At 45.2% G+C, this 20,447-nt stretch overlaps 1 protein-coding gene across 1 annotated transcript in view; it reads right to left on the bottom strand.

Annotated features, from left to right (window-relative positions):
- LOC106571911 (bone morphogenetic protein 7) overlaps window positions 1-19,834 on the bottom strand; it is a 46,900-nt gene extending 27,066 nt beyond the window's left edge. The window contains exon 1 of the mRNA XM_014145466.2: window positions 19,102-19,834. Within this exon, the coding sequence (XP_014000941.1) occupies window positions 19,102-19,501 (400 nt within the window). The 5' untranslated portion in view covers window positions 19,502-19,834. The remainder of the gene's footprint in view (window positions 1-19,101) is intronic.
- Between the last annotated feature and the right edge of the window lie 613 nt (window positions 19,835-20,447).

The following is a 20,447-nucleotide window of genomic DNA, read 5'->3' as shown; positions in this document are numbered from 1 at the left end:
CTCTGGTCATTGGCTGCTCACTCCCAACCCATAGGAATCCCCACATAATTGACTACTTTTAAAATGGTGGAAGCCAAAATGGCAATGTCTATACTAAAATGAGTTAAATCAATCCAGAGTCCTCCATTTATCTCTATGATTGACACTTGACACTGAAACACCTGTTATTTTGCCAAAATAATGATAGGTAAGGTGGTCATTTAAACATCTAACAACATCATTAATTGGATGCATAAGTAATTCAATCAATCAACAACTTTAAGGTTAATAAATATTTCTCTAAATTTTAAAGGTTTTGAAAATCAGGTTCAAAATCATGTTTTTACTATTTAGTGAAATTTGGTATGCAAAAGATATATAATTTAATATGTAATAGAAGGTTACTCAAAATGATCTCTACTCTGTGAGTAGTATATACACTACATGACCAAAAGTATGTTGACACCTGCTCGTAAAACATCCCATTCCAAAATCATGGGCATTAAAAGGGAGTTGGTCCCCCCTTTGCTGCTATAAAAGCCTTCACTCTTCTGGGAAGGCTTTCCACTAGATGGTGGAACATTGCTGCGGGGAATTGCTTCCATTCAGCCACAAGAGCATTAGTGATGTCCGACACTGATGTTGGGTGATTAGGCTTGGCTTGCAGTCGGTGTTCCAGTTCATCCCAAAGGTGGGGTTGAGGGGGTTGGGGTCAAGGCTCTGCGCAGGCTAGTCAAGTTCTTCCACACCAATCTCCACAAAACATTTCTGCATGGACCTCGCTTTGTGCGCTAGGGCATTGCCATGCTGAAAAAGAAAAGGGCCCTTCCCCAAACTGTTGCCACAAAGTTGGATGCACAGAATCATCTAGAATGTCATTTTGTGCTGTAGTGTTAAGATTTCCCTTCACTGGAACTAAGGGGCCTAGCCCAAACCATGAAAAGCAGGCCAGACCATTAATCCTCCTCCACCAAACTTTACAGTTGGCACTATGCATTCGGGCAGGTAGCGTTCTCCTGGAATCTGCCAAACCCAGATTCGTCCGTTGGACTGCCAGATGGTGAAGCGTGATTCATCACTCCAGAAAATGCATTTCCTCTGCTCCAGAGTCCAATGGCGGCGAGCTTTACACCCCTCCAGCTGACGCATGGCATTGTGCATGGTGATGTTAGGCTTGTGTGCGGCTGCTTGGCTATGGAAACCTTTTTCATGTTATTGTGCTGACGTTGCTTCCAGAGGTAGTTTGGAACTCGGTACTGAGTGTTGCAACAGACGATTTTTATGAGCTACGCACTTCAGGACTCAGTGGTCCCGTTCTGTGAGCTTGTGACCTACCCCTTCGGCTGAGGCGTTGTTGCTCCTAGACATTTGCACTTCACAAAAACAGCACTTACAGTTGACCGTGGCAGCTCTAGCAGGGCATACATTTCACGAACTGACTTGTTGGAAAAGTGGCATCCTATGACAGTGCCACGTTGAGTAAATCTATTCTACTACCAATGTTTGTTTATGGAGATTGCATGGCTGTGTGCTCGATTTTATACACCTGTCAGCAACGGGTATGGTTGACATAGCCAAATCCACTAACTTGAAGGGGTGTCCGCATACATTTGAACATATTGTTTGTCTACCTGACATTCTGTATGTTGGAAGACGTGTGCTGAAAGTTTTGGAAAAATAGGATACAAATCTGAATTTGTTTCCAACCCCCAATTTCACCACTGTAGAATGACCCATATTGTGTGTGTGTGTGTGTGTGTGTGTGTGTGTGTGTGTGTGTGTGTGTGTGTGTGTGTGTGTGTGTGTGTGTGTGTGTGTGTGTGTGTGTGTGTGTGTGTGTGTGTGTGCCTATTTTAGGCTTAGGGGTTTGGAGTTAGGGTTAAGGTTAGGGTTAGGGTTAGGGTTCAGGATTATGTTTGGGGTTAAGGGTTAGGGGAAATAGATTTGAATGGGAATAAAATGTTTTGGTGCCCATGAGGATAGTAAAACAAATGTATGTCTGTGCGACCTCACACGTATGCACACTCAATGAGGCCACCAGAATTCCAAGCCACCAGGGCTGACTTAGAGAGCTCAGCTGTGCTTACTCACACGCACGACTCGGGTTCCCTCCCTTCTCCTGCCATCAATTTTAACTGTAAATTTTAACCATAAATAAGAGCGAAGAATCAAGAGAGCCAAAGCAGTGATGACATGGGGAAGCCCCGCTAAACCCTAGTCAGTCAGCCCAGGCCCTACTCTGCTCCAGGGCTTAGTTCTCCTCCCATGGCCCTCACTCTCCTCCCGCGGCCCGGCGCAGGTGCACTCCCTCTGGGGAGAAAGCCAGACCTGTTCCCTTGGCCTGGAGAGCAACCGCCCGCCCCTCCACTGTAAAAGCCCTTTATCTGTACTTCTTAGAACAGCTGGTTGCAGCTGCATGTGAACACTCCCACAGTAACCCTTTCTTTCCCCCCTCCCTCTCTTCATTCATCCTCACTTTTTCTTTCCCCTTTTCTCGCTTCAGATGAGTCTCTCTCCTCTGTTCAGTAATTCCATCTCTACTTCACTCTTTTCCTACTGTGCGGTCTTTCCTTCTTTCATTCCTTCCCAGACAATGAAAACACCCCCAGCATGTAGCTATGTCCTCTCTCTCTTTCTAGTCTCTATTCTCCCTTTTTTTCCCTCTCTCGCTCTCTCTCTCTTTGGTCTCTCTCGTTCTCTCTCAGCCCCTCCCTCTGTTTCTCTCTCTGGTCGGTCTCTCTCTCACTCTCTGTCAGCCCCTCCCTCTCTCTCCCTCTGTCTCTCTCTCTCTCTCTGGGGCCATTACAGTATGGCAGTCATTAGAAGCAGGGCAGAGGAGCAGTTAAAGCCAAGCGGGCACATTTATGACTTCCTCTGGGAGGAAGTGACTGGTCATCGAAATGCTTGCCCCACCTGTGTTACACAAATACACACACAATGTATGTATGTGTGTGCGTGTGTTTATCGATGCGTGCATGTGTGCACGTGTGTGTGAGTCACTTGTCTCCTCTATGAACCCATCATGCTGAACGGTAGTGGTCCCGGGCTACCGTACTCTACTATGAAGGAACACAAATGCACTTATACTGCAATGCACACAAACACACAAGTACACACACACAAACCCTTGATACACCCCCACACATCCCACATAGACACACTGGATGTGTAAAACAGCTGTCATCTATATCAATGCAAAAATGATTATGGGTGTCTTTGATCCATAATTGGATATACACACGTGCACGCACAAACGCGCATGCGTACACACTAATCCACTAACACACGACACCACACGGTAGCATGACTTTAATTTACTTTAATGGACCGTGAACACATTACTGCTTCACTCATTAGACCCCTCATTCTTTTCTCTTTTTTTTCGGTTTTTCTAATTTACAAGGAAACAATTCTGCTATTCCAACACAGATGTACAGTATGTCTTTTAACAAGATGATGGATGTGGTTATGATGTGGGTATGATGTGGGTGTAGAGATCAAGACCGCCAGATTGAACCCACCACAACAGAGCTGCAATGATGAGGTCCCTTCGACAAACATTCAGTACCGCACACCTGGCACACAGATGAAGGTTACCATCAATACCTTCTCAATAAAGAGTGAACCCATTTCTGGAGTACTGCCCAATGTGACCATACACCCCAGCTTCGATGCTCTCTCATAGACAGTGCCTAAACTAAAACGGTGTCTATCTTATCTGAATTCCCTGACTCTCCCAGCTCCTCTGCCTCCTCTTTCCCTCATAAAGAGAAGAGTAAAGGAGAGCCACTTCAAGCTTCTCCCTTATACTGGGAATCTCCTCTCACCCTCCCCCTTCTCCCCCTGGGCCAGTGGACCCCAGACACTTCCCTGAAGCTTATATCTCCGGAGCAACAGGAGAAAGAACTGACGGGTCACATTAGCTCAAGTGTCTGTTCAGAACCCTCACACCCCTCAGTCCTGCACCGCTCGCTTCCGCTAGCCAACGGGGGGGGGGCAGCTCACCCCCACCCCCATGGTTCATAAAGGGATTAAAATGCTTCGTAGGGTCAGCCCTAAGATCCTTATCACACACACTCTAACCTGGAGATCACTGACTGGAGCACAGCAATTACCTTAGCCCCCCCCCCCCCCCCACTCTCTTTCTCTCTCTCGTCCTCCTGCAGACAATGTTGATGGAGACACTTCAAATCGTTCTCCACCAATGTTTTAAAACACTGTAGAAATAACAATAAGTGTGTCACATTTTCCATAACCTCCAGAGAGAGGTAAAGGGTGAGAGAGAGAGAGAGAGAGAGAGAGAGAGAGAGAGAGAGAGAGAGAGAGATGGATGGGGAGAGAGGGAGATATATAGAGAGGGAGAGAGGGAGAGAGAGAGAGAGAGATGGATGGATGGGGAGAGAGGGAGATATATAGAGAGGGAGGAGAGAGAGAGAGAGAGAGAGAGAGAGAGATGGATGGATGGGGAGAGAGGGAGATATATAGAGAGGGAGAGAGAGAGAGAGAGAGAGAGAGAGAGAGAGAGAGATGGGAGAGAGAGGGGAGAGAGAGGGGAGAGAGGGAGAGGGAGATAGATGGGGAGAGAGGGAGATATATACAGAGAGAGAGGGGGAGATCACTCAACATGTTTATCCTATAAAGAGGAGGAAAGGTTTGATCTCCCGGGTAACGGGTGACTTCCCGCAGCAGACTGATTACCGCGTTAGGAAATATCCTGCCCACTGCTGATGACATCATTGCTCTGTGACGTATTCATACTGCCTGACGGCGTTACAACACAGTTCCACACTAGAACCTTGCCACTCTTAAGACCCATTAACCACAGGATTTGGTGTGTGAGCGTGCGTGTTTGCACCTGTGCGTGTTTCCACCTGTGTGTGTTTGCCCCTGTTAATGTGAGTGTGTGTGTGTGTTTGCGCCTGTGTGCAGCTTCTAGCCCTGAGAGAGCTCTGTGTCTGGGCCGTTGGTTGTGACCTCTATCTCCCTCTTATTATAACACACAGAGAGGAGAGCTGAGGAGGAGTCACTCTTTGTCCATAAACATGAGAGCTGGGTTTCACCTCAAGCTCCACTGCCTGTTATGAAGGAGCACTTCCCGTCTGAACCTCGGGGATTTACAGTACCACCACAGACCCACTGCATGCACGGGGCTCCCTGGAATGTTTCTCGCTGGCCAGACACAGAGCTAACACTCCAACTACCTGTACTCAAATCATCTCCTAGACAAATTATTAACATCAGCAAGAGATTTCTAGCTCAATGAAGCAATGTCTGCCATAAAGTGACAATACATCAGAATTCCACATATTGGAGTTGTATGCATAGATAGACAAGCTGTAATGGAAGCTGTATGTCAGTGGTGCTGGTGCTGTGGTGTCTGTCTCAACACATGTTGAGGAAGTTGGATAAAGGAGTGTACAATAACCAGCTCTACTTCCTCTTGATGTCACCACTCTGAGAGACATAGAACCACGGTCATTTAAAGTTTTCCCCTCTCTTTTCTCCTTTTCTCGTCTTTTTTACGTTCTTTAATTTAACGGCCGCAGCAACCACACCCTCTTCAACCAGCCAAGCCACCTCTTATTATAAGCTTAAGGAGATTCTATGCGCACACACACATGCACGGATGCACACACACACTTACATAAATGTACAAACACAGACAGATATAGACACAGACACAAACACACACACACACACAGACACAACACAAGAATTCCCAGTGTCTGTAAATGATTTGACTAATTTACCCCAATTCCAGAGCGGCATCCTCATTACACATGATGAGCATACTGGCACCTTCATTTAAAGAGCTTGTTGTTTATTTAGTTTAATTATAACCATTCACTTTCCAAATAAAATAGTTGAGAAAGGGAAGTTGTCCAACGTAAGTAGTCCAACTGCCTTCCCAAATAAACCCAAAACTGACACATCAAATTCGTATTTCACACTAAATCGACGTGATATTTCGACACTTGCTTACAGTTGTTGCTTTTACAAGATTCGATTTGGCTGTTTGTGCCAGTTGGAGAATCTGTTAGGCATTACAGCCTTCTGCTAACGCAATCTTCCGCAAGAACAACCAACACACACACACACACACACAGCATCTGGTCACAGGGCAGGATGGGTGGCTCCTGGCTTTCTTACTGTGCTTAATGCACACACACACACACTCCACTCTGCCTTTCAATCTCTTCTCCTCGCCCTCAGTGCTCCAGCACGGCCCATAAAGCAGTGTTCTGAGCCTTGTGTTTATTTGTTTTCCCAGCAGTGTGGTTGGTAACTGTGTCCCTGGCTTTGCTCTGTCGCACATCTGGCCTCTCTCTCTGGGGGTAAACGCTGCTCCATGCTGCCCTCCGTGGAAGACAAGGGCACTGGGCTCATTCTGACTTCCATTCACTAAAACTCAAGCTCCTTGCCTGCTGTGGAGGTATAAGAGACAGATCATGTGATGCATCCACCGCAAGGCACAGTTACCAAGATACAAGAGTAGCTGATGTGAAGGTTGTATACATGCCTATCATCACTATCCTATAATTTTCTCCAAGTCTGTCTCCAATTCAGAGATCGCTCTACTTGCTCATTCCCCCCCCAACCCTTCTCTCTACCTCTCTAACCTCATTCTGCTGTGTTTATGAGCAACCTCAGGGGTAAATTATGTCAGCAGCATACTCCTACACTGAAAATGGCCCATGTTCAGTCTCAGAGAGAGAGAAAGAGGGAGACATGATTTAGAAAGTCTTGTGTTGTTGGCCGCAACATTCCTGGCCTTGAATGTGTGCCGTTCGTCATTTCAGCCAAGCAAGAACACCCGCTGCTCCGTACATCTGGGTCTTTTGACAACTCGCCACATTGTCGAGTCCCACCCGCAGACTGTTTCATCACCACTCACAGCAAGTGTCGGGGACGGTCCAAGAGTGAGGAGACGATGTGCACGGCCAGATGTCAGTCTGTTTGGAGATCTATGGATGAACATAGAATTCTAGGACTTATAGAGCCAAGGGTATGGACCTTGATAAATAGTCCATGTGTTGTGTGGTAGCCTAGCAAAAACTGTGAGGATGCATTATTTTGCTTCTCTGTGGTATATTAGGTGCTTTAACTCGGTATGAAGCATTGAAACAGGTGGGTGGAAAAGAGGACAGCAGCAACGGTATGACTGTAATCACCTGAAGGCAGCAGTAGCTACATGAACCAACTATTATTTTTTTTCACTCTCAGTTAATTATTTCCTGTCCACAGAGGACCTAAAATATGCACTCTGACACAAGTGTGTGTGTGTGCGTGTGCCTGTACTTATGTACGTGCGTGCATGTGAGAAAGTGAGGAAGTGTTGACATGTTCTGTCTGGCGGTTGGGAAGGGTTGAAGCCCTAGAGTAAGGGGGCAGAGTTGGGGGTTGAAGACAGAACAGTAGAGAACACTGTTGGGAGTAAGCTATGACTAAAGTTTGGAGGAGGTCAGTGTATTCTGGTAGGTTTGAAGTTTCACGTTTTTTATGTCACATGCACAAGTAGAGTGAAATGCCTTTCTTGCAAGCTCTGAACCCAACAATGCAGTAATTAATAACAATATAATACTACAAATAACATGAAATAGAAGAAGACAACCGTAAGTAAGCATACTACAGTGCATTCGGAAAGTATTCAGACCCTTTGACCCAGCCTTATTCTAAAATTGATTTTAAAAAATGTCCCTCATCAATTTACACACAATACCCCATAATGACAAAGCAAAACAGGTTTTTACACATTTTTGCAAAAAAAAAAATGTTTATCTAAAATATCACATTTACAGTATTCAGACCCTTTAATCAGTACTTTGTTGATGCAGCCTCGAGTCTTTTTGGGTATGACGCTACAAGCTTGGCACACCTGTATTTGGATGGGGAGCGTCACCGCACAGATATTTTCATGTCTCTCTAGAGATGTTCGATCGGGTTCAAGTCCAGGCTCTGGCTGGGCCACTCAAGGACATTCAGAGACTTGTCCCGAAACCACTCCTGTGTTGTCTTGGCTGTGTGCTTAGGGTCGTAGTCCTGTTGGAAGGTCAACCTTCACCCCAGTCAGGTCCTGAGTGCTCTGAAAGACATTTTTATCAAGGATCTCTCTGTACATTGCTCTGTTCATCTTTCCCTCGATCCTGACTAGTCTCCCAGTTCCTGCCGCTGAAAAACACTCCCACAGCATGATGCTGGCACCACCATGCTTCACCGTAGGGATGGTGCAAGGTTTCCTCCAGATGTGACACTTGACATTGAGGCCAAAGAGTTAAATATTGGATTCATCAGACCAGAGAATCACCATTTAAGAATCATGGAGGCCACTGTGTTCTTCGGGACCTTCAATGCTGCAGAAATGTTTTGGTACCCTTCCACAGACCTGTGCCTCAACACAATCCTGTCTCGGAGCTCTACGGACAATTCCTTCGACCTCATGGCTTGGTTTTGCACTGACATGCACCATCATCTGTGGGACCTCATATACAAATCATGTCCAATCAATTGAATTTACCACAGGTGGAGTCCAATGAAGTTGTAGACACATCTCAAGGATGATAAATAGAAACAGGAAGCACCTAAGCTCAATTTCCAGTCTCATACCAAACAGTCTGAATACTTAAGATATTTCTGTTTTTTATTTTTAATACATTTGCAAAAATGTCTGAAAACCTGTTTTCGCTTTGTCTTTATGAGGTATTGTGTGTAGATTGATGAGGAAAACATTTAATTTGATCCATTTTAGAATAAGGCTGTAACATAACAAAATGTGAAAAAAGTCAAGGGGTCTGAAAACTTCCCGAACGCACTGTTTAAACAGGGTCAGTCAGTTCCAATACCATATTTACAATGTGCAAGGAAAATGGAGTGATATAGATATGTATAGGGGTAAGGTGACTAGGCATCAGGGTATATGATAAACAAAGTAGCAGCAGCGAATATGATGATTGTATGTGAGTGGGTGTGCGGGTGTGTAGAACCAGTATAAAATGTATGTGCATATTATGTGTGTGTGAGCAAATTTTGGAGTGACTGTTTGCGTGTGTGTTGGAGTGTGTGTGCTCGCAAGTGTATAGGGCCCTGTGAGTGTGCATAGAGACAATGTAAAAATAAAATACAAGGGTCAACTCAGTCCGTGTAGCCATTTTGTTAGCTATTTAGTGTGCTATTTTGCAGTCTTATGGCTTGGTTATAGAAGCTGTTCAGGAGCCTGTTAGTGACAGACTTGATCGGTTACCATGCGGAGGCAGAGAACATTCTATGGCTTGGGTGGCTGGAGTCTTTAATGATTTTCCGGGCCTTCCTTTCACAACGCCTGATATAGAGGTCCTGGAGGCAGGGTGCTTGGCCGCACTGATGTACTGGGCTTTCCGCATCACCCTTTATAGTGCCATGCCGATCGAGGACAGTGCTATTTACATACTTCTGGTTTGAGTGTGTGCGTGTGTTTGCATGCTTGTGTGTGTTTTGTTATATGGTGGTGCAAGCAGTGGTGGAAAAGTACCTAGTTATCATACTTGAGTAAAAGTAAAGATACCTCCATAGAAAATGACTCAAGTAAAAGTGAAAGTCACCCAGTAAAATACTACTTGAGTAAAAGTATTGGGTTTTAAATATACCTAAGTATCAAAAGTAAAAGTATAAATCATTTCAAATTCCTTATATTAAGCAAACCAGACGGCACCATTTTCTTGTTTTTTTATTTACGGATAGCCAGGGGCACACTCCAACAGTTAAACATCATTTACAAATGAAGCATTTGTGTTTAGTGATTCCGCTAGATCAGAGGCAGTAGGTAGGACCAGGGATGTTTGCTTTATAAGTGTGTGAATTGGACCCTTGTCCTGTCCTGCTAAGCATTCAAAATGTAAGTACTTTTGAGTGTCAAGGAAAATGAATGGAGTAAAAAGTACATTATTTTCTTTAGGAATGTGGTGAAGTAAAATCCAAAGTTGTCAAATATACTGCTCAAAAAAATAAAGGGAACACTTAAACAACACAATGTAACTCCAAGTCAATCACACTTCTGTGAAATCAAACTGTCCACTTAGGAAGCAACACTGATTGACAATAGATTTCACATGCTGTCTCAGCCTCCAGTATTTATGCTGCAGTAGTTTATGTGTCGGGGGGCTAGGGTCAGTCTGTTACATCTGGAGTATTTATCTTGTCTTATCCGGTGTCCTGTGTGTATTTAAATATGCTCTCTCTAATTCTCTCTTTCTCTCTTTCTGTCTTTCTCTCGGAGGACCTGAGCCCTAGGACCATGCCTCAGGACTACCTGGTATGATGACTCCTTGCTGTCCCCAGTCCACCTGGCCGTGCTGCTGCTCCAGTTTCAACTGTTCTGCCTGCGGCTATGGAACCCTGACCTGTTCACCGGACGTGCTTGTTGCACCCTCGACAACTACTATGATTATTATTATTTGACCATGCTGGTCATTTATGAACATTTTAACATTTTAACATCTTGACCATGTTCTGTTATAATATCCACCCTGCACAGCCAGAAGAGGACTGGCCACCCCTCATAGCCTGGTTCCTCTCTAGGTTTCTTCCTAGGTTTTTGGCCTTTCTAGGGAGTTTTTCCTAGGGAGTTTTTCCTAGCCACTGTGCTTCTTTCACATGCTTTGCTTGCTGTTTGGGGTTTTAGGCTGGGTTTCTGTACAGCACTTTGAGAATATCAGCTGATGTACGAAGGGCTATATAAAAATAAATTTGATTTGATTTGATTTGTGCAAATGGAATAGACAACAGGTGGAAATTATAGGCAATTAGCAAGACACCCCCAATAAAGGAGTGGTTCTGTAGGTGGTAACCACAGACCACTTCTCAGTTCCTATGCTTCCTGGCTGATGTTTTGGTCACTTTTGAATGCTGCCGGTGCTTTCACTCTAGTGGTAGCATGAGACGGAGTCTACAACCCACACAAGTGGCTCAGGTAGTGCAGCTCATCCAGGATGGCACATCAATGCGAGCTGTGGCAAGAAGGTTTGCTGTGTCCAGAGCATGGAGGCGCTACCAGGAGACAGGCCAGTACATCAGGAGACGTGGAGGAGGCCGTAGGAGGGCAACAACCCAGCAGCAGGACCGCTACCTCCACCTTTGTGCAAGGAGGAGCAGGAGGAACACTGCCAGAGCCCTGCAAAATGACCTCCAGCAGGCCACAAATGTGCATGTGTCTGCTCAAACGGTCAGAAACAGACTCCATGAGGGTGGTATGAGAGCCCGACGTCCACAGGTGGGGGTTGTGCTTACAGCCCAACACCGTGCAGGACATTTGGCATTTGCCAGAGATCACCAAGATTGGCAAATTCGCCACTGGCGCCCTGTGCTCTTCACAGATGAAAGCAGGTTCACACTGAGCACATGTGACAGACGTGACAGTCTGAGATGCCGTGGAGAACGTTCTGCTGCCTGCAACATCCTCCAGCATGACCGGTTTGGCGGTGGGTCAGTCATGGTGTGGGGTGGCATTTCTTTGGGGGGCCGCACAGCCCGCCACCTCATCAGGAGCATGCCCAGGCGTTGTAGGGAGGTCATACAGGCACGTGGAGGCCACACACACTACTGAGCCTCATTTTGACTTGTTTTAAGGACATTACATCAAAGTTGGATCAGCCTGTAGTGTGGTTTTCCACTTTAATTTTGAGTGTGACTCCAAATCCAGACCTCCATGGGTTGATAAATTGGATTTCCATTGATTATTTTTGTGTGATTTTGTTGTCAGTACATTCAACTATGTAAAGAAAAAAGTATTTAATAAGATTATTTCATTCATTCAGATCTAGGATGTGTTATTTTAGTGTTCCCTTTATTTTTTTGAGCAGTGTATAAATAGTAAAGTACAGATACCCCAAAAAATGATTTAAGTATTACTTTAAAGTATTTTTACTTAATTACTTTACACTACTGGGTGCATGGGGTTGATGTGAGAGCGACAGAGCTGTGGGAATAGAGGGGTGTGGGGACGGGGTCTGTTGGACTTTGAGGAGATAGAGTTTCTGTGCACAGCTGCTTTGGCCTGTAGATGGAGAGAAACATCTGTATTAATCTCAGTCCCAGGGGCAGCCCACTGAGCACAGGAATGAGAGAAGGAGCTGGGACTGGGTGAGAGAGTGTGTGTGCCTGCGTGCCATTTCAATCCTATTCCACATCCATCCTATTCCAACATTATCACTTCAGCACCACGTAATTGACCAACACTCCCACCCCATGTACCCCAAATCTGTATTTCTCTTCTTCTTTTTTTTTCATTTTGGTACATGAGAAAATTGATTTCCACCCACCTACCACCTGCTGTCCCTACTGCCACATTTACCTACCACATTCACATACAACGTTCCATATTCCTTAAAGCACAATGTAACATACATCAACACCAGTGATGTGATGCTAAGATATAAAATACATCAGAATCCCATGACTCCAACATGACTGTGGCGTGACAGCGAACGTTTCCGAGCATGCATTTGTGTGTTTGTGTATGTGTACAGCAGTGGAGTGACACAATGCTATCTCAATGCCAAACCCTCTAATAAATCCAAACAAATTGGCCAATTAGAGGATGTTTTTTTTCTCTCCAGGCCCACCTATTACCTAACCTCGCAAAGCAGCCTGATCTCGCGGGCTTCTATATACGGAAGCTTGTGAGAACAGGCCGCTTTGCGAGGCTACTTATTACCTGACACACCATAAAAACTAGACAATGGGCTGCCAACTCTGTGCCACCACCCAGGGGGCGGTGTGAGGGTGAGGGGGATGGCAGGGGGCAGATGGTGCCCTGTGGTGTCACCATGGTAACGGATTGGATAATTACCTATTGTTTGCTCTCATCAAGTCTCACACCCACACACAGGTCTAATATGAATCTAATCAACAAACAAGTTGTTTTATCTCATTAAAATGTGTTCTACGCATCTAGCCCTGGAGTTTTATTTCAGAGAACTTCAGAATTGTATTTAAATGTTTAAAAATGCTTTAGATTTCATTTGTTATTATGGGTTAAGAAAGGATGTAATTCAAATGCATCTACAGTATAAACACTAATCAAATGTATACTTATACTGCAAGTAAACGTTGAATGCTTTGTGTACATATTGACCCCAGGTCTATTGTTCCCAGGCTGACGTTCGAGCCAGCGGAGAGCAAGGAAACCAGAGGACTCAAATGATTGTTGTTGCTTTCTATTTCAAGTCCATTTAGTGATGTGTTTCAGACATCTGGTGCGGATTAACAGCAACAGAACATTTGGACAATTTAAACAGACTGCAGCGATACACCTTTTTTTTAAATAAGCTGGCATATTCTCACATATAAGTTTGTTCACGTTGGAGCCAAACTCAACACTTTATTTGATTTTACAACAGCCCCCCTCTAAGTGTGCAGAGCAGCTGACTTCCAGCAGGACTATTAGATACCCAGGGACCTATCAGTATGGCTCTAGTTACTGAGATGATATAAAGCAAAGCACCGTTTCATTTGTCTTTATCCACACATTGATACACTAACAAACACACATGCACCCACGCTCGACGCAGGAAGGCAGCACGCATGCAGACACACACACACACACACACACACACACACACACACACACACACACACACACACACACACACACACACACACACACACACACACACACACACACACACACACACACACACACACACACACACACACTTCCTCACCGCCTCAGGCTAGGGTAATCCATGCAGGATTGCATGACAACGGAGCAGAGCAGGAAGCCATGACTAACACACCTGATAACACATTACTGTAAGACAATAAAACCCAGTCGTGGAAAACAGGCCATGCAGGTGATGGCACTGTTTAATGATCTGAGAGATGCACATGGTAGACATGCAAGTCATCCTGCTGCCCTGTGGTGCGTGAGACCGAGCGGGTTATCTGTGTATGTGTGTGTGTGTGTGTGTCTGTATGCGTTTGACTTCGCCAGGCCAACTCAGCCTAGCCAAGCCGCCAAGAGCTTTGGATGGTTTGTTTAAGGGGAAATGCCTTAATTTACTGTGGACGAGGGCTAATGCACTTGGGACCGCCGGGATCAGATCAAATATATTACCCAAATGGGAGGTGTATGTGTGTGTGTGTGTGTGTGTGTGTGTGTGTGTGTGTGTGTGTGTGTGTGTGTGTGTGTGTGTGTGTGTGTGTGTGTGTGTGTGTGTGTGTGTGTGTGTGTGTGTGTGTGTGTGTGTGTGTGTGTGTGTGGTTATGTATGTGAGAAAGTGTGAAAGTGTTGACATGAGTCAGTGTGGAGTGGTAAGGAAGGGTGGGCAAAACATAAATCACTCCAGCTAAAAGGACTACACATTGGGCGAGAGAGAAAGAGAGAGAAAGAAAGACAGAATCTTGCCCATGTTAATTGTTTCATACTCTAAGCTAACGCTACAGAAAAACGCCATCCAATTTCACACAGAAGTGTGTTAGCGTGTCAGCGTGTTAGCGTGTCAGCGTGTTAGCGTGTCAGCGAGCGTTGCATGTTCAGCAGCACACACCCTGGGCTAGGGCGACCCATGTTGCGTGTAGCTGTGTACATTCTGCATGTATGCCGTAAGCCATTTACACAGCTGGCCTTTTAACTGAAGTGACTCAGACAGAGGAGAGGAGAGGACGTCCCTGGCCCTGGGGTCTGTCCCAAAGCAACACACCCACCCTGGGCCTGCACTGGAAACCACCAGCCGCAGAGCAGTTCAGATACACACCGACAACAGATCAACTTTAAGCCGGACCGCGAACAGCTTAAATATACAGTATACTGACATGATCAGCTATCAACTGACCCCAGAGCAGCTCAGATATACACTGACAGCACATCAGATATCAACTGGCCTCAGAATAGCTCAGTTACAAACTGAATATCACCATACCATATCATATAATGTATTTTATAGCCATTCAATAACTCTGAACACAAATCAGCTGCCCTGTGCACAACTCAAGCACTCAGCAGCACTTATCAATGATACAACATCAGTTCCATTCCATTATCACTTTATTTGAATGGCATATGCTCAAACAATCAGATCGTGCCAGTTCCAACTCTTTTGATAGGCAACAACTAGAACTGAAGGAGAGCTCTCTGTAGCGATGCATTTAAGCAGAGCAGTGTCATGAGTCTAAACCTTTTACTGTTCCCATCCTCTATGCTCACTTACAGACTCTCCTTACAAGATGTCTGTCACGAATCAGGGTCATGCGGAACCACCAAACCTCTTCAACGCCTCCCCCCCTTTTCACTCTTTCCTTTTGCTCTCATTCTCTCTCCCTCACTGGCACTTTGACGGGATTATCAGTGAAATCAGATACAATCTTGTTGTCATAATATTTAAAAGCTAAAATGCCACCCAGCTTACTTATAAAAAAGCTTCCCAAGCCACTTCCAAGGCAGTTGGAAGTCAATCTAACAGAGGCATCTCCGACATGATGCCATTTATGGAACCTGATTTACGAGGGGTTCAAATGGAAAAACACACAATGAATGACTGAAATAAAAAGCCATCAGTGTCTATGATTATAACTCTCTGTTCTCTTGTATTCGCTCTCTCTCTCTCATATAAAGGCGTATTAATCAGCATTATGATCTGGTGGCTTGGATCAAGCCTGGCTCAGGAAGAAGAGCCCTGACAAAGAAGCTCATTCACGAACAGGACCAACAGTGACATCATATCCAAATGATACAGTATACTTCGCAAAAGGTTATCACAGATCATTTGAATTTTGGTAAGAGGAACCCAACATGGCATGAGGGGAACCTAACCTGCCCTGTGGGGCGGAGAAACGGGCACTGTGCTGCTCAGTAACAATATCACCAGGCCTCAACCCCTCATAGTCACTGGGAGCTGAGTGGAAATGACTGGACATGAAGGCAAACATTACTTTTATTGGGGCTTCATTCACAAGCCACAAGTCAGAGAACAAGCATAGAAACCTATAGCGAGAAAGGGTCTTGATTACATAAGACGGGTTCAGTTATGAAATTATTCATTCGTTCGCTGCAAATCATTTCACTCTTTCGCTGATGTGAAACACCTTGATTTTGATTTAATGTCAGCCTTATGGATTACAGACTGAGAAAGGCCCATACAGTACATATCAGAGTCAGAAACAGTTTCTCCTCTCCTCTCTGCCTCTCACAGGCTCTCTCCTTGCCCTGCTGAAGTCTTAGGTTGCCTGAAATGGCACCCTATTCCCTCCATAATGCACTACATTTGGCCAGGGTCCTAGAGCGCTATTCAGGACCTGGTTAAAAGTAATGCACTATATAGGGATTGGGAACATGGTGCCTTTTCAGACATGTTAGGAAAAGAAAGAGGCCCTTGACTTTGCAAGGCTTTGTGGTCCCATCCAGCTGTGTCACAGCCTGTCCAAAATAGCGTCAATACAGCAGCTCCCTCTGTAATGGCATAGTGTGGCAGAGGAAACACTGTCACCTCCCTCTCCGTTGCCAAAACACTCCAACAATCATCCCTCCATCCCTCCAGGATTCTTCACGAACTTCAGCTCCCTCGGGCCGGGAAACCTCTTCTTGTTATCTTTGTTAACATTTGCCTCTTAACTTTGAGATTTCTATAACTGCCTGAAGTTGTACACTATATGAGTTCTCTAGCCAGATCCCCTGCAGCAGTGTCCTGTTCTTCTTCAAATGAATCGCAAATACTCATCTTGACCCTTAGTCATTCATGTAGTTGCTGTGATTGCATAATTTGTTGGCCAAATTGAGTTATGATGGTGTGTTTATCTTTCCATAAATCCCCTGGTGTTGCCTGCTAATGTTGCGATGATGGGCAGGCAGTAAAGCTTCGCTGGCTGTTGCTGCTGACAGTAATGGTAATCAGAAGACCGAGCAGCATCTCAGGGGGATTTCGCTAAGACTCACTGATTAGATAAGGAACGCGGTTATGAAACCTGGACACACTAAATCCACAGCCAACAGCTGGGAGAAAACATTTAGCAAATGCTTAGAGGGAAAATACATGGGCTATCAGACACATTGTCTGTAAGGTATTTTATTCACAGCATGTGTTAGAAAAACAACTGTGCTTGCCCAACTCTGATGTTAGAATCCAGACGGCTGTATATGGAACCTTGGGAATGTTATTTTGATGTTATTTTGTTGGAAATGCAAAACCGAGGAGAACAAGATTCACTTTGAACCTATCCTGTTGTTGACACTTGCTTATGCTCAAGATAACAACGGTGGACAAAGTGTCTGCAGGTTACAGCATCTGCAGGGTTGAACACCTGAACATTAACACAGTGGACAGCTGTTTGACTGAGACAGATGGAGACTAGACACTGGAATGTGATGCTCATGGATTCCTAGACTGGATCATTATCTCAATTGCAACACACTGTAAAGATGGACTACCTATTCTACAACTTGTATCTACATTTGATGGCTTTTCTCCTGCAGTGTATGCTATAGCACTATAAAGTGTTTCTGCAGGACAAAGACCCATGAAGTCCAATGTGCAAACGAAACAGAATGGTTGGTTTAATAAAAATAGAAAATGCATTACATTTTTTACTCCAGAGATTTGAGAAATCCCCAGTTGTCTTTTTAGACCAAGAATCTGTAGGGTAATAAGTCTTAAGACCCAGTGTTAAGTAATTAGATATAACCTAAACATGGACCTGGGAACATAAACAATGTCACTTGGTCTGTAAATCAATATTACCAACAGTTGAATGATTTGCACATACACTATATATACAAAAGTATGTGGACACCCCTTCAAATTAGTGGATTTTCAGCCACACCCATTGCTGACAGGTGTATAATATTGAGCACACAGCCATGCAATCTCTATAGACAAACATTGGCAGTAAAAGGCCTTACTGAAGAGCTCAGTGACTTTCAACGTGGCACCGTCATAGGATGCCACCATTCCAATAAGTCAGTTCGTCAAATTTCTGCCCTGTTAGAGCTGCCCCGGTCAACTGTAAGTGCTGTTATTGTGAAGTGGAAACGTCTAGGAGCAACAATGGCTCAGCCGCAAATTGGTAGGGCAAACAAGCTCACAGAGTGCTGAAGCGCGTAGTTTGTAAAAATTGTCTGTCCTCTGTAACACCACTCACTACCAAGTTCAAAACTGCCTCTGGAAGCAACGTCAGCACAATAACTGATAGTCGGCAGCTTCATGAAATGGATTTGCATTGCCGAGCAGCCGCACACAATCCTAAATAATCATGCGCAATGCCAAGCATCGGCTGGAGTGGTGTAAAGCTCAACGCCATTCAACTCGGAAGCAGTGGAAATGCGTTCTCTGGTGTAATGAATCACGCCTCACCATCTGGCAGTCCGAAGGACGAATATGGGTTTGGCGGGTGTCAGAAGAACACTACATGCCCCCAATGCATAGTGCCAACTGTGAAGTTTGGTGGAGGAGGAATAATGTTCTGGGTCTGTTTTCATGGTTCAGGCTAGGCCCCTTAGTTCCAGTGAAGGGAAATCTTAACGCTATAGCATACAATGACATTCGAGACGATTCTGTGCTTCCAAATTTGTGGCAACAGTTTGGGGAAGGCCCTTTCCTGTTTCAGCATGACAATGCCCCCATGCACAAAGTGAGGTCCATACAGAAATGGTTTGTTGAGATTGGTGTGGAAGAACTTGACTGGTCTGCACAGAGCCCTGATCTCAACCCCATCTAACACATTTGGGATGAATTGGAGCGCCGACTGTGAGCCAGGACAAATTGCCCAACATCAGTGCCCGACCTCACGAATGCTCTTGTGGCTGAATGGAAGCAAGTCCCCACAGCAATGTTCCAACATCTAGAGGAAAGCCTTCCTGTTATTGCAGCAAAGGGGGGACCAACTCCATATTTATGCCCATGATTTTGGAATGAGATCTTCCATGAAATCTACTTTTGATCATGTAGTTTCAAGTTTCACTCATGTTATTACATATTGTTGAATGTTTAATAAGATATGAGCAACTTGTTACTTATCATTTTCAAGGCTTGCGCTTATCTGTTTTCAAGAAATGAGATATCCACCAATAAGTGCAAGACTGCAGATGGTTAAGATTAAGACTGAAAATCGGATACTGCAGGGGAACAACATAATAAGCACAGATGGCAAGGGGTGACATACCTAAATTGACAAAGCTCATAACCATGTCTGCGTCGTTTAGGAAGTTGTTGTCCTGAAGAGTGGCTATCGGCGGCCCCTGGGTGGTGAAGATGGGTTTGTATGGGTAGGAGTACCCATCCTCTTTCCCCTCCGTGGACATGGCATTGTACAGGTCCAGCATGAACATCGGTGCCGCGTTGTGCTTCCCGTGGAGATGCGGCCGTGGCCGGTGCGGCAGCCCGAGGATCGAGAGGATTTCCCGCTGCATCTCCCGGCGCTCCTGGCTCTTCAGCCGCCGGTGGATGAAACTGGAGTGGACCTCGTTGTCCAGGGTAAAGTTCGAAAAGACCGTGTCCGCAAAAACGCAGTAGCCCCAAAGTAGGAACAAAGCAGGGACTCGTCTATCCAAAAATAAAACCATAATGATGCCGTGCGTAATTGCGCTGAGTGCTCACACCCAAGACTTAGAACAAGGACATTGAACTTCGCAACAGGTTTGTTCAATACCCGTATCATTGACGGCCCCTCATGTTGAGGGAAGAGTTCCCGATTGCAACATCAATTTCACTTCAACGTCCACTTTTATTGGATTGCCTTAAATCCACGGATCTGCACAATTTTAAATTTCGATCCTGTTCCCTTTACATCCAGCTACGCCGACCCCTTTCACTATCACTGGTTCACGCATAAAGTGCGAGGTTGACAAGACGTGTTGCAGCAAGTGCGACGAGCCGAGCTCAGCGAGCAAACTTTGAGGAGGTGGTTTATGCGCTGGGAGGAGCAGAGAGAGGGAGCGCTTTAATTGCTTTAGCCCAGACAATGTTCCTTCTCTCTCTCTCTCCATCTCCCTCTCTCTCTCTCTCTATCTCTGTGTGTGTGTGTGTGTGTGTGTGTGTGTGTGCGTGCGTGCGTGCGTGCGTGCATGCGAGCAAGTGAGAGGGGCTCCTTGGCTTGAAACTTGCCAAGGGGTGGGTGAAGGTACAAGAGATCTCTCAAGGTGTTTGTATGTTGTTAAATAATTGGATGGGGACATGCTTACCCTGACAACAGAAGCACAGTGTGACAAAAGACCTTGATGGCTTTGAAAAAGACCCTCCATCAGTGTCATGCTCTCCTTCTTTTGTTCCCTGGAAACGGTTTAAAGGATATTTCAGGATTTTGACAATGAAGCCCTTTATCTACTTCCCCAGAGTCAGATGAACTAGTACTAGTCGATACCATTTTTATGTTTCTGCGTGCAGTTTGAAGGCAGTTGACTAGCGTTAGTGCATTTGCTAACTAGCGTTAGCGCAATGACTGGAAGTCTATGGTAACTGCTAGCATGTTAGGATGGTAACTAGTTAGCATTGGCTCACGAAACTACCTCT

This window comes from Salmo salar, chromosome ssa15, assembly GCF_905237065.1.
Source record: "Salmo salar chromosome ssa15, Ssal_v3.1, whole genome shotgun sequence".
Classification (NCBI taxonomy): Eukaryota; Metazoa; Chordata; class Actinopteri; order Salmoniformes; family Salmonidae; genus Salmo; species Salmo salar.
This window is presented reverse-complemented; position numbering and strand designations above follow the sequence as displayed.